The following is a 14,654-nucleotide window of genomic DNA, read 5'->3' on the forward strand; positions in this document are numbered from 1 at the left end:
CTGCCTGCCCGCCTCCACGTGGCCCAGCGCCATGGCGGCACCGCCGCGCTCCGGCGGTGCGGCCCTTCTGCCCTCCGCCAGCAGCGCAGGTGGGCACCGGCAGGAGAACCGAGCCTCGTGGGGGAGAAGCGGGGCGAGTACCGGGGGCCGCCGGGCGGGGGAAGGCGGCGGGGGCTGTGCCCGTCCCGGCTATGCCCGTCCCGGCTGTGCCGTGGGCTCGCTGGATGACGGCGTCGGGGGGCGATGATCGACGTGGCGGCGGTGAATAACGGAGCGCTGCCCCCCTTCTCCCCCGTCCTCCCCCCCCCCCCCCGGGTATGGGGGAGGACGCTGCTGAATGCCCTCTGGTGGGATGGGTGTCAACATCGGGGTTTGGGGTTGGGTTTTATGTCCCCTCTTCCCCCCAAAAAAAAGAAAGCATCACCCCTGGGGGTGGTGGGGGCTGAGAGTGCCTCGGCCCCATCCCACGGGTAGCATAAGGTCTGCGTGTGGCCCTATAGACATGACATCCCTGTGGCCCTATGGACACTGTTCCTATGGCCTTACAAATGCAGTGCTCTGAGGTATAATGGGCAGAAAAGGTGCTTTTTCCCCCAGAAAACAGCATTATTGTCCCATGTTGGGTGAGGGAGGCTGCAGTTCATCCTTGGGGAGGTGGCACAGGGTCTTTCTGTGGCTTCAGGGATTTGGTGTCCCCATGGCTTTAGGTCACAGGATCCTCGTGGCCCTAGGGGCACTGTGTCCCTGGAGCCCGAGGGTGCTGTGCCTCTTCTATGGGGACACAACTTACACTTGTAGTGTCCCCATAGCCCTAGGATGTGATGTCTCCATGCCCTTAGGACACAGAGTCCCCGTGACTGCTGGGTTAGAGTGCCCTATTTGATGTCTCCATGGCCTTAGGGCACAGTGTCCCTATGGCCCCAAGGACCTGATGCCCTATAGACTTCCCCCCTTGACTCCCACTGTATCCCCAGATCGAGTTCCACGTCGCACTGCCCGCCAGGTCCCCGAGGAGCTGCTGAATAATGCAGAGCTGCGGGAGGCAGTGGGGGCTCTGCCTTCCAACTACAACTTTGAGATCCCCAAAACCATCTGGAGGATCCGGCAGGCAGGTGCCAAAAAGGGTGAGCAGTGGGGAGGGGACGTGGGAGGGCTGTGGCACTGAGGGATGTGGTCGGTGGGCGCAGTGGGGGTGGGCTGGGGTTGGAGTTGGGCTTCTGGGATGTCTTTTCCAACCTGAATGGTTCTATGGGGCTGCCAGTGCTGGGGTGTGCTCAGGATGGCAGCCAGGACCTTCCTGCTGTGTGCTTGGCCACCAGTGCCATTGGGTGGCAGTGGGTAAAGGCAGCCCCAGGTGGGGACAGTGGGACTAAGAGGCATCATCTCACTGTGAATAAATGCATGCCATACGTGGAGCTGTGCTGGCACCTCCAAAGTGGGAGAGCAGCAGCAAGGGGAAGGGCAACGAAGGACGATCAAAGGTTTGGAACAGCTCTGTACAATGGGAGATTAAATAGATTTAGTTCTTTTTGTTGGGAAAGAGACGAACGAAGGGGGGATATGACAGAGGGCTGTGGAATTATGAATGGTGCAGAGCTGAAAAGGCGATGATTATCCACTCTTTCTTGTAGCTGGAGAACCAGGGGCACACGTTTACATTATTAGGAGCAGGTTTAAAATAAACAGAAGAAAGTACCTCTTCCTGTGCAGCGCTTAATTAAAACCCAGAACTCATTACAGCGGGAAGTGGGAGAGACAAGGAGTGTCGGCGGGTTCAGAAAGGGATTAAATGCATTTGCACGGGGTGGGTGCGAGCGGCAGAGGGTGAGCCGTTCCGGGGAGATCCGTGCTGTGCTGCTGCTTTCTGAGGGCACAGTGCCCAATTTCAGTTGTGGGGAGGGATGAAGTGGTTTGGAGTGCTGTGGGGTGGGCCCCAGTTGGGAGCATCCCCCGTTAACCACAGCCTTTCTCTTCCCAGTGGCCCTGCAGATGCCGGAGGGGCTGCTCATGTTCGCCTGCACCATTGCAGATATCATTGAGCGGTAAGATCTGACCTGATATTGGGGCTGGGGGGGCTCCCAACTTAATGCAGCACCATCTGCCCCTTGGGGATGGGGGCAGCATGGTCACACCACGTCCCCAACGCCTGCGGTCCCCAGTGCTGTCACACATCCCTGCTGTCGGGGTGACAGTGCCCTTGGTGATGCATCCCCCGGAGCTGTGACCTCAGTGTCACCACCAGTGGGGTCACAGCATCTGTTAGCACGCTGTCACCTTCTGTGAGGAGGCTCACAGGGAGGTGACAGCACCTGGGGGGGGGTCATGGCACATAGCCCGGCTTTGTCACCTGTCCCATCTCTGCATAAGGGGTGGGAGGATGCAGGGGATGGGTGCAGAGTGCAGGTGGCTCTGCGTGGGTCTGTCCCTTTAAGCAGCGCTGCCTCCTCTCCCCGGCTTTGGCACCCAGCCGCTTTCATGTCTCTGACTTCAAAGGCAGCGGATTAAGGGGCTCTTTCATCTGAATGAAACCTTAAGCCCCGCTTCCCCGAGCTGCAGCAGCCCCACCAGCCTCGTCCTCACTGCCAGCAGTGGTGGCACCCTGACCGGGGGCACCCCAAGGTCTGTCCCTTGGTTGGAGGCACTGGGTGACATCTGTGTTCCAGCTGGGGACAGGTGCTGTGGTGTGGTGGGAATTGATGTGATCTGTGCAATGCCAATGGGGATAGAGTCAAGCTGCCATCAACCCCAGGATGACGTGTCCCACGTTCTGTAGCCAGGGCTGTGTCTGCTGGGCTGAGATGAGAGTGAGAATGTGCACATGGTGCTGGCCGGGGTCTTGTCTGCCCCACTGCAGGGAAACAGTGGGGCCAAAGGCAGGGGGCTGCTTGTTGGAGTCCCAGATGGTGAGGACAAGAGCAGGGTTGGCTTCCTGGTCCCTGTGCATCATGTTGGCTGGGAGCAGGGATGAAGATGTCATGGGAGCATCATGGAAAAGCGCCGGGCACTTAACACAGAGCCTTTCAAATAGAGACACTGACAGCATTGACCGGTGTGAAGTCCTGTTAATTAGCACTGATAGGTTTGTCGTTATCGTGGAGTTGTGGAGGGGGGTGGGGGGTCCGCAGCCCCCGTTGAGGTGGGGGTCTCGTTACCGCCCGCAGGCTGCTGAGCTGGCGGGGCCGTGCGCTGCTGGAGCCGCATCACGACGCTCTCCAGGCAGCATCCAAATTGGCTCCGTTTCTGGTGGCTGATGTAATTCGGTGGAAGGGAGCTCGTGCCGGTGAGGGGGTGGCAGCGTGGGGGAAAGCCTGGACAACAGCTCGGGATCGGGGGGCAGCCCTCAGCCCACCAGCTCCATGTGTTGGGGGGGGGGGGGGTGTTGGGAGCAGACCCCCCCCACCCCCCCCTCCTTCCCCGTGCATGGCAGGCGGCTCAGCTGGGCTCTTGATTCCTTGTTAATAAAATCAGCTGTCAGGCTGCGCAGCTGCTAATCCCCCCTGTCTCCTGCTAATAGGGGAGGTGATGGAGTCGGGGACGTGCTGGTGGCACCGCTCTGCCCCTTCCCTGCTCTGGAGCTGGTGGCCACAGTAGCAAAGGGGGAGAGCCCCCCGGTGCCATGCGCTGTCCCCTCCTGGTGAATGGCACCGTGGGGACACCACATCCTGTGGCCAAGCTGCTGTGGTGTCAACCCTAAAGGACCCTTCTTGGGGTGCAGGATTCAGCCACCGCTGCCCTCCCTGTTCCCTTCGTCCTTCGAGCGCGTGGTGCTGCACAGGGGGGATTTAATCACCCTCATTAAGCACACAACAGCATCATTAGGGAGAATGAAGTTCTCACTTCAGTGGAGATGGTGAACAGCTCGGTTGGGCGGTGATGGCGTGGGGCGAATGGGGCAAAGGGCTGCTACCTCCTGAGGTCAGAACGTGCCAATGCCATCCTGCTGCGACGTCTGCGTCCTTGTGTCTGTGTCCTTGTGTCCATATCCTATGTCCTTGTGTCCCTACAGAGACTGGGGAGCTGGCAACCCTATGGCCAGTCCTTGGTGGAAGCTGTTGCCAAAGGGATGGGCACCAGATAGGCATGGGACAGCCATGGTGGCTTGGTCACTGCTGTTCTTTGCTCCATAGCTTCATCTTTTGGAGGGGTTTCCAGCTTCAAGGCACAAAGCACAGCAAAGCACAGAGCTGGGATGCATCAAAGGCCAACAATGGGGTCACAGTGCTCTGCATCCTCACGTTGGATGGGAACCCCATCCCTGTTGCCATCTCCCCATCCTGACCCACTTGCAGGTGCTCTGCGGGTCCCCGTGCTGCACGCAGGCAATAATTGCCCAGCTGCAGCGGTGCTCTTCCAGAGCTGCTTGCAGTAAAATTGCAAACTCATTATTTTAATTATGTGCAGCTTTCCTGTGCTAATGAAGTTGGGAACCTGGTAATGGGGCTCGGCGACGGGCTTCTCTGCTAATTAATCGCATTGTTCTACACTGGGGCTGCGCTCAATGCTTTTAGGGGGGTGGAAGGTTGGGGTCGAGCAGAGAGTTCCATGTACCCGTCCCAAAGGGACTTGGGCACCTATGGTGCTGTTGGGATCAGGGGCTCCCCTCCAAACCTTCTCAGGGATTGGGGCTGGGAAGTTTTGCTTGCAGAAGTCAAGCAGGAGCAAAACCGGAGGGGGGGTGTTGGCAAAGGGATGGGGTCCCCGTGTTTGTCACTGGGTTGTGTCACCTCTGCGCTGTGGCAGAGCAGGGCAGGGGGTCCCAGCCCTCTGCCGGTGCTGAGCGTGGCACTTTATAAATGGCATTTTGGGAGCCATCTGTTTAAAGGAGGAGATAATGAATTAGGGGAGATGAGGAAAACACTAAGGCCGGGCTGTTTTTCAGAATGAACGGGGTTTGCGGGACGGAAAAGATGAATAACCTCCCCTTGTCTTCAATATTCATGAGCTCCCAGAGGGAGAGAACGGCTCGCAGCCCCGTGGGGACAGCCCTGTCACCACAGCCTGACGTGCCACCGGACCACCGGGCAGTGGGGACATGGAGCATGGCGAGGACTGTGTCCCATTGCAGTGCAGCGTCCCGTGTCGCGGGCAGGTGGATGCTAATTGACATTTCCTTCCTCTGTAGTTTGATGAAAGGCTCCGGCGACGCCGAACTGATTAAAACATCAAGGGGAGGCCCCCGTGCTCTGCTTTGATTTGTCTCAGGAGATTATGGCTGCTCCATCATAGCCCATCCGGTGTGGGTGACCCCGGCATGTGCTGTCCCCACGTCACCACAGGGAGCCTGCCGCCATCGTCCTACAGTGTCCTTGGTCTGTCCCATGTCCCCTGTCCAGTCCAGGAGTATGGTATGAGGTCAGGCAGCTCAGCCCCGTCCCCGTATGGCTGTGTGCCATGGGTGGGAGCACAGTGCCCCTCTGCCATCCCCTCCCTCCACTGTTGCTATTTCACTTTCTTGCTCTTCACCCCCAGGGACTTTCTCTGGGGTTTGGGCCAATTTGCATACATTTTAATCTATAAAAAATTAAGCGGCGCTGGCTGCTGCTCTGAGTCAGACCTCCCCGTCCTGAATCTTAAGGAGCTGAATAATTTTCCACTTTTGCTGAGATGTGTGGAGTCTGATTCACGTTCATCTCATCACCTCTCATTAGAGAAGGGGGCTGAGGGGAACCGGGGGGTGGGGAAAGAGCCTTCTGGATCGTTCAGCAGCCCTATGGCACTGCCATATGGGCAGTGGGGTGGCCGTGTGCCCATCCGTGCCATCGGGACCGCAGCTCTGGGTGCTGACACCCATCCTCCAGCTGTCCCCAACGCATCCCCTGCCCATGGGATGTCTGCTTTGGGCAGGACACGAAGATGATGGTGGCTTTGTCCCCGCACTGGGGACACTGTGTGCCCTGTCCCCTTCTCCGAGCTCTGCCGCTGGGTCGGAGCTGTTAATATTCTGCACGCTCCGCCATTCCTCCACCTTCTGCCATCTGCCCAGATCTGCCCACCACTTCTATTCTTGCCGCCGACGTAACGCTCCCTGCACGGCACTCAGGGAGGGGGACCCTGGCCCTCAGCCAGCGCCAGCAGGGGGTGACGCCTCTGCTGTCCCCAAACCCTGCCTTGGTGTCACTGGGAACTCACCGGCACGCAGACCCCGATGGCACCTCAGCCACCATCCTGTCAGAAGGGTCTTCCAACCCAGCCTGTGGCACAACCTTGGTGTAAATAAGGCGTCAGCATCTGGTTGAAGCAGCCCTCCAGGCATGGGGCTTTGTCACTGCGATACCCGCTTTCCTAATTAAAACACCGCGGGAACGTGGCCAAGCTAATAATCCCCCGAAATGGTGCAATAAACCACCGGTGAAGGTGGCACGCTTAAATCACACGACGGGGCTTTATCTCCCAATGGCAGCACCAGGTATGGGTGGAACCCCTGGAGGGGACAGTGCCACTTTGTGCTGTCCCTGTCCAAGTGCCAGCCAGGCGTGGGCTGGAGGGCAGCAGCAGTGCCCAGGGTGTGGGGGCACGGCCTCTGCTATGGGGTTGGCACGGTTCGGGTTGGCTCCGATCCCCGGCACGGTGGCCGTGCGCTGGGTCTCTCCGTGCCGCTGCATTAGGAAGCTGGCAGCGTATTATTTGATGAGCGGATAATCCGCTGAATTGCAAACAGCTTTACCCAATTGAAGAGGCGGATTAGCGCTCTCCACTTTAATCATGTTGACATCTCGGAGAGTGGCCAGTGCTCGTCCTCCCCGCTGTGTGCTGAGGGGTCCCCCGTTCGCACCGCGTCACGTGCCGGCAGGGACACAGCGGGGCTGGGGACACCGGCAGAGGGCTGGGAGGACGTGTGCCATGACGCTGCCATCCTGATGCCACCCCGATGCCGCCTGCACTGCTGTCCCTCCTGCAGGTTTACAGATGCTGAGGCGGTGGTGATGGGCGATGTGACGTACGGCGCGTGCTGCGTGGATGACTACACGGCGCGGGCTCTGGGTGCTGACTTCTTGGTGCACTATGGACACAGCTGCCTGAGTAGGTGACATTGGGTTCTGGGGTGTGCGGTGGCACTGGGGACTGCCAGTACTGTGCCCGTGCTCAGTGCCAGCATGGGGCCGTGGCACCGAGTGCTGTAAGCCCTCTCCAAAGGCAGAGCTGGGTAGGGCCGGGCTGATTGGGTTGCTGCCTTTGGGTAGGATTTGGGGAGCAGCAGTGCATGTGGAGAGCGTCCCTATCGCAGCACTGCAGTGCCTGCTTGGCCGTGGCATCGCCCAAATCACATCGCCTGAGCCTGACATCAGCAGAGCACACAGCCTCTGTGCCTGGGAGCTACTGGTGGGGATGGGGACAATAGGGATGGTGGGGACAATGGGGACGTGGCTTTGAGCTGGCTGGAAGGGGAAGGGAGGAGGAGGCTGTGTGCTCCCCAGGCGGACGGTACTCTGGATCCGGTTGCCATGGAAACTGCGCTGCTGTCCCAGATGCTGCTAACTTTGAAGTCCACCCAGGATGGAATCAGCCCAAAAATAACAATAAGACACTCTGGGTTTTAAGGTGGATCGGTGGAATTGCTGTTCTGGGCAGCAACCTCGGTCTTCCCAGCATCCTGCAGCTTCTCTGAGCCTGGGCAGGGGCTCTGAGGATGCTTATGGGGTTTGTAGTATCGCTCCAGGCTCCCTATGAAATACTGACCTCCTGGTTGAGATCTGTAACTCAAAACCACATTATGAATTTAGCACCCCGAGGGGCATCTATTGGGCTGCCCACCCTGACACCAGCTCAGCACAGCTATCCTTGTGGGATCCCATGGTATTTTAGGGGGTGCCACCCCAGAGCCACCATCCCCATCCCTCCGGCCCTGCAGGAGGGAGTAATTTGCACTTAATTGTGCTCAGGCGAAGCGCACCAAAATGGGAAGTGAATGCGGAGCTGCGGATCGATGTGGACTCTGTGTACTTTAATTATTCACTTAATCGTGGTGACACAGGCTTCTTAGCACCGGGGGTAATTAGATTTGTGTTCATTGATCCCCCCCGGGCTGCCGTTATCCAGAGAGAAATGAATGGGTGCTCCATCTGCACCCCCTGCCTGGAGTGAACAGGCCCCCATCTGCCATACACCAGGCTATGGGACATAAGGAGAGCCCCCCAGAATCATCCTCACACTCTTTCTCTTGGCAGTCCCCATCGATGCCACGCGTGGTCTGAAGATGCTCTATGTCTTCGTGGACATCAAGATTGACACATCCCATTTCCTGGACACCATCCGCTTCAACTTCGCCGCAGGCTCTTCCCTGGCCCTGGTCAGCACCATCCAGTTTGTGGCTGCAGTGCAGGTGAGCAGCCACGATCGCGTTGATGGAGAGCTTTGTGATAACTCTGATCAATGTTTCACAGCAGCACCACTCCCCAGCTCCCCTGGGAGCTGCTCTGTAAATGTCAGGGCAGGCAGAGGAGCATGTGGTATTTCAGTGCAGTGCTGAGGGAAGCTCCAGCAGCTCTGTCTGTCTGTCTGCTCCTGAGCGGAGATGAATGAGCCTCTTGAGCCACGTCTATCCAAACATGAGGCTGTTGGAGCGTTAAGCATTTTCCCTTCTCTTCTAATTGATATGTTGTTCTAGTGTGGCAGAGCATCTCTGCTCCGCAGGGCCATTACCTTGTGAACTGAGGCACCCTGTGGCTCTCCAGATTGAGGTGCCCCGAGGGTCCCCAGCACTGTGATTGTCACCAGCCTTGGCCGGGTGTGGGCTCTGTATCTTGGCTCTCTGGCTGACCCCATGTCTCTGCAGGCAGCCTCAAAGGAGCTGCAGTCGCAGTACAAGGTGTGTGTGCCCCAGTGTAAGCCTCTGTCCCCTGGTGAGATACTGGGCTGCACATCGCCCCGGCTCGCACGGGACACTGATGCCATTGTGTAAGTACCTGCTGTCCCCAAGGACCCTGCAGCTCAAGGCAGGGCATAGAGCCAGGCTGGAGCCGTGCTCCATATCCAACCCCATCCCCATCCTCAAATCTGCCTCTATCCTCAAACCCATCCGCAGTCATGTCTCCGTTCTCAATTCCGTTATCATCCCCACTACATCTGCAGCCCTCTCCCCATTTCCAACCTTGTCCCCAAACCCTTCTCATCCCAATGCCATTCACATCCCTAGAGCCATCCCCATCCCTACCCTATCCCAAATCCTTTCCAATCCCGACCCCATCCTCAACCCCATCCCCATGCCTTCCCCAGATCCGTGGGTACATTTTCCTGGTGCCAGGATTGCCCATCCCTCCTCTGCCCTGCCTGGGGTGTACATGGGCTGGGCTGGGTCCCTCCGGCTCCTAAAGCTGCTCTGATTGGCGTCTGCTCGTAGCACAGAGGAAATAATTGAGTCGTATATCAGAATAGATAATAGATGGAAGGGCGGGTGGATAATTGGAAAAGACAAATGGCCGGGGCCCAACATCACAGCAACATTAATTTTATTTAAGGACAGCAAATTAGAGGGAGCACTTCGCTTCCTATCACCTAATTATTTTAGGTAATGGAAATGCTTAATGTACTGTGAATACAGTGCGCTGCAGAATAAATAAATACGAGGACCCCACCCTTGGAGGTGTTAAACCCCATCTCAGCCACCTGGGGTGAGGCAGAGCATCGCCCTCGTGTTCCCAGTCATGGGGCAGCCTTGTGGGACAGGGCTGTGACTTTGCCCTGCACCTGGACCTGGGGGCGAGGCACTGCGTTTCTGCTGTCCCCAAAGCCACCACGCTGGCATGAGCACACCCATCCTGCTGCCATTGGAACCATAGCATGGTACCCGCAATCCTCCGAGGTGCCCACACCCGACGTACCTGCATCCTCCCCGCGTTGTTATTTTCTTATTTAGCCCGTCTCTGGGGCTAACTTTTGCCGACAAATTAGCTTTGATCTTCCAAAATGTCATTCTCCAATTAAGGGCAAAAATCTAGTCAAGTTTTACGTCTGAATTCATTTTCCGAGGCCTCACTCCATTAGGGCAGCTGAATGAAAGGCTTTGAAATGTAATTGCTGACTTGAAATCCGATTAGAAATGGAAGCAGCAACGTCTATAACCAGCCGTAGAGACGTAGCGCTGGCCCTGCTGCTTCATGTCCATTTTTGCTCCGAAAGTGGCTGTCTGTCCATCCGTCTGTCCGTCCATCCATCCCTCCATCCATCCATCCATCCGTCTGTCCGTCCGTCTTTCTCTTCATACTGTCCATCTCTCCATCCATCTGTCCATCTGACCATCTCTCCATCCATCCATCCGTCCATCTGCATATCCATCCATCTGTCAGTCCATCCACCCAGCCAGCCATTTGTCCATCCATCCGTCCTGTCTGCCCATTTGTCCATCTCTCCATCCATGTGTCTGTCCATCCAACCATCCTCCCGTCCGTGCATCCACGTGTCTGTCCATCCATCCATTTGCCCATCTGTCCATTCGTCCATCCATCTATTAATCCAGCCATTTGTCCATCCATCCATCCGTCTGTCCATTCATGTGTCCGTTCATCTGTCCATCCGTCCATTTGTCTATCTGTCCATCCATCCATTTGTCCATCCGTCCATCCACCCACCCCTCCACACCCTGCATGCTGAGGAAGGAGCACACGACTCCACCACCCCCCATTCCTCTCCCTCTCTCCCGCAGCTATTTGGGGGACGGCCGCTTCCACCTGGAGTCCATCATGATCTCCAACCCGGGGATACCCGCCTACAGGTAGGGCCAACTCCTCCCCCATCCCAGCAGGGCAGAGGGAGCCACGCTCCATGCGATGAACACCAGCCATTTACTCCGGCTGAATATAAACATTTTGACAAGTACCTGTGAAAGCTCTTTGAGGTGCAGCCATTAAACTCCCCGGCTGCTGCAGGCAGAGGCCATAAAGCGCGATGATGAGGCTGCTGAAAGCAGATGAAATATCAAGAGCGAAAGGCAGGGCCCATTTGGTGAAATCTGAATTTCTTAGTAGGTCGTTTGTTACGAACGGGAGGCGCGCGTCAGCTTTATGGCGCTGGGGAAGCTGCCGAAACCCGAGTGGGATTTGATTAAAATTCTCCTCGTCAAACAAAGCAACAAATCAAAGATTCCTTTATAATTGATGAGCCGGGACTGGGAGGGGCTGAGTGTGGGGGGCTGCGATGGGAGCGCAGTCCTGGCCCCGTTGCCCTCCTGATGAACCAACTGGGCCCTGTGAGCTAATTAGTGCAAATGAAGGAGGGCACGGAGCAGTTTGGGGGCCATCTGTGGGGCTGGGGGCTGCTTGTGGCTGAGTTTGGGTCTGCTCCACAGGTATGATCCCTACAGCAAGGTCTTCTCGCAGGAGCATTATGCCCATGACCGCATGCGTGAAGCCCGGCAGGCTGCCATCCGCTCCGCCGCCCGCGCCCAGTGCTGGGGGCTGCTGCTGGGCACCCTGGGGCGACAGGGATCCCCTGCCATCCTACAGGTACTGCTGGGTCCCCTCACCTTGGGGATATGGCTGGGAAATGGGCAAGGACAGCGCCTGCCCTCTCTTGCTGCCATCGATCCGCCCCGAGCCGTGCGGGCAGGGCAATTAGCAGCAGATGAGGGAGGTTGGCCAAGGGCTCATTAAACACTGGCCAGCCGTGGAGACCCCCCTGGATGAGCAGCTCAGCAATTAATTCGCTGGTTTGGTTTTAATTGGATGAACTCCTGCTTGGGTTCGCTGTCTCTGCGGGCAAGGGGAGCAGAGCCAAGGTGCTGCCGTTGATGTTGGGGGGGATTGGGGGGATCAGCAGTGAGATGTGGGGCAGAGATCCTGAGAGTGATTTTGGGGGGCGGCTCAGGGAGGTGACGGGCACAGTAGGGCACGGGAAACAGTTGGCGGCTCTGAGGTCACGGCCACGCTGCTCACGTCCTCCCACAGCCTTCAGCCCTGCAGCAGGCAGGTGTCCCAAGGCTGCAGCTGCTAACGAGAACAGATTGTTGTCATTGAGCAGTAATTACTTCATTAGGCTGAGGCACGCGCTAGGGGAAGCGGCGTGCGAGCTGGAGCTGCGGCCCTGTCACCGTGTGTGCCCCCTGCATGTGGCAGGGACACAGAGCTGTGTTCCCAAGAGGCCTGAGGGCTGAGCTTTGGGTTCTGTATGGCCTTCTGGATGGAAAGTGCTGTGCGGGTTAGCATGAGGCTGGCCAGCCCCTGAACCACGGTGCTGTTTTTCTCCCCATAGCACCTGGAGTCACGGCTGCGTGCCCTGGGCCGGCCCTTCGTGCGGGTGCTGCTGTCTGAGATCTTCCCCAGCAAACTGCAGCTCTTCGACAGCGTGGATGCGTGAGTGCTCCCGGCCCCATTCCTGTGGGGAGCCCCAGAGCCGTGCTGGGAATGTGGTGCTGGGCCTGACGTAGTTCTGGGCTGTTGTCATGGAGAGTTCCTCCGTGGTGCCCCTAAATCCAAGTGATGTTTCTTGGTCCTGGGACGCAGCACGGTGAAGGGGAGCAGCTCCTCATGGCGGTGTCCAGAGCCATCCTGAGGTTCCTCACATGGGGCTGTGGGGTCTTTATTGCTGCCATTCTCCTCACAGGTGGGTGCAGATCGCCTGTCCACGGCTCTCCATTGACTGGGGGGAGGCCTTCGGCAAACCACTGCTGACACCCTATGAGGTGAGCAGCCCCCGGTGCATTTCAGGAGGACCCCTCCCAGCACTGCAAGTGGCACTCAGCCCCTTATCCCCTCCTCGCAGGCAGCGGTGGCTCTTGGGGACATCGAGTGGCAACAGCCGTACCCCATGGACTTCTATGCCAGTCAATCCCTGGGACCGTGGACGGCCAATCGCTCAGCACAGCCAGCCCAGGTGGCCGCTGGGGGGTGGGAGTCCCTACTGTGTCCCTTGGTGCTCGGTGCCGTGTGTCACAAGCGCCACCCAGTGGCTTGCTCCCTGGAGAGCAGGGCTGGTGCCCACGCGGCGCCTTCCGTCGGAGCACAGGTGGCCCCTTCTCTGCTTACCCCATGTCTGTCCCCACAGGAGAAGCCACTCGCAGCCCCCAGCCTGAAGAATGGCTCTGAGGGCTCCCGCAGTGCTCACCCGCCTGAGGACACGGCCACCTCCTGAACAGGGTCCCGGTGGCCCCGCTGCCACCTGTGGGGACTTGGCGTGGGTTCAACCGCCCCAGGGTGAGCATCATCGGGGCCACACGGATTTGGGGCATCGCTGGTACCAGCACCAGGATGGAAAGGGGTGGAACTGAGGACGGCCCGTATGGCCTTGTTGCCTGGTGGAAGCGGGTCGCGCAGCCCCTCCCGCTCCGCATCCCCCCTCACTGCACGGCGCCGGTTCCACTGGCACCCCGTCGGGGCCGCCCCCTCCACGTTCTCGTCCCGCGACCTCCCGCCGCAAGGGGGCGCGCCGGCGGACGGTCCTCCCCGAGCCTTTCCTTGCGTGCGGCCATAGCCAATCAGCGCGTAGCTTTCCGGCGGGAAGAGGGGGCGGCCGGAAGTGCCGCTCACTTCCGGCTGTGGCGGGCACCATGTCGGAGGGGCGGCCGCTGCGGCTGTTGGCGCTGCACGGCTACCGGCAGAGCGAGCGCCGCTTCCGACAGCGCACCGGCGCGCTGCGCAAGGCTCTGCGAGGCCGTGCTGAGCTCGTAGCCCTCGATGCTCCGCACCTCGTGCCCGGCAGTGAGGATGAAATAAGCGACGACCCCCCACGTGGGTGGTGGTTTTCCAGGCCGGGAGCTTTTGAGGCCTCGGAGGCAGCGGATCGGCCGGCAGGGTTGGAGGAATCGCTGGAGGCCGTGGCGAGAGCGCTGGAGGAGCGCGGGCCTTTCGACGGGCTGCTGGGCTTCAGCCAGGGTGCGGCGCTGGCCGCTATGGTGTGCGCCCTGCGGGCCCGCGGGGATCCGCGCTTTCCCGTCGCCTTCGCCATCCTGGTGGCCGCCTTCGCCAGCCGCGCGCCGGCCCACGAGCACTTCTACCGGGAGCCCATCGCCCTGCCCTCGCTGCACGTCGTGGGCGATGCCGACGCTGTCATCGCCGCGCACCTCAGCGCTGAGCTGGCGCGGTGCTTCGTGGAGCCCGTCGTCGTCACGCACCCCGGCGGCCACTTCGTCCCCGTGGCTGCGGCACAAAAGGAGGCCTACCTGCGCTTCTTGGAACGTTTCTGCCCTGGGCAGGGCCGGGCTGAGCAGCCAGGGGCTGGAGCAGTGTGATAGCGGTGTCTGTAATTTGTGGTGGGCTGCTTGGTGGGGTATCTTGGAGCAGAGCTTGCTGTTTCTGCGCTCTTTGGAGAGGTTGTCACGATCTCTGTGCTCTTTTGCTATATTAACACAGTGAAACTCTTCTGTATCTCTTCTTTGCAACTTTATTATGTATGTGACATTGGATTGCAGGCAAGAGAGTGATGCAGCTGTGCCTGATGGACTTCCAGAGTCCCTTCAAAAGTACGATCTCAGTCAGAGGAAGCAGCTGCAGAGCACACAGTACTTGCAGCTCTTATATCCAAAAAGGTTTGTGTTTTCAGTATCCCCTACTAAAAAAATGAAGCCAGCCTTTCAATGGGCCTGGGCCTAGAGAAGACATTTCCTGGCAGTGTCAGGGTTGGTGTTTGCCTCTTGCATTAAATTTCTCTGCTGGTTCAGCTTGTGTGAATTGAGAGATCTGTTATATCTTCTGCTGTGCAAAGAGCCTTCACAAACGAGGAAAAAC

The 14,654-nt window shown here is 58.6% G+C and overlaps 2 protein-coding genes across 2 annotated transcripts; both read left to right on the forward strand.

Annotated features, from left to right (window-relative positions):
• Positions 1-31: 31 nt before the first annotated feature.
• On the forward strand, positions 32-13,062 carry DPH1 (diphthamide biosynthesis 1; the record flags this gene model as incomplete). Its single annotated transcript, XM_079545164.1, has 12 exons — positions 32-89; positions 975-1,124; positions 1,979-2,042; positions 6,899-7,020; positions 8,166-8,320; positions 8,774-8,895; positions 10,640-10,708; positions 11,282-11,438; positions 12,184-12,284; positions 12,535-12,613; positions 12,694-12,804; positions 12,976-13,062. 12 exons carry the CDS (start codon positions 32-34, stop codon positions 13,060-13,062), a joined length of 1,275 nt encoding a protein of 424 aa, XP_079401290.1.
• A 415-nt stretch (positions 13,063-13,477) lies between these two features.
• Positions 13,478-14,158, forward strand: OVCA2 (OVCA2 serine hydrolase domain containing; the record flags this gene model as incomplete). The annotated part of the gene is made up of 1 exon (XM_079545165.1): positions 13,478-14,158. The coding sequence occupies one exon, from the start codon at positions 13,478-13,480 to the stop codon at positions 14,156-14,158; it is 681 nt and encodes a 226-aa protein (XP_079401291.1).
• Between the last annotated feature and the right edge of the window lie 496 nt (positions 14,159-14,654).

Source organism: Tetrao urogallus (genome assembly GCF_951394365.1).
Source record: "Tetrao urogallus genome assembly, chromosome: 20".
NCBI classification, from domain to species: Eukaryota; Metazoa; Chordata; class Aves; order Galliformes; family Phasianidae; genus Tetrao; species Tetrao urogallus.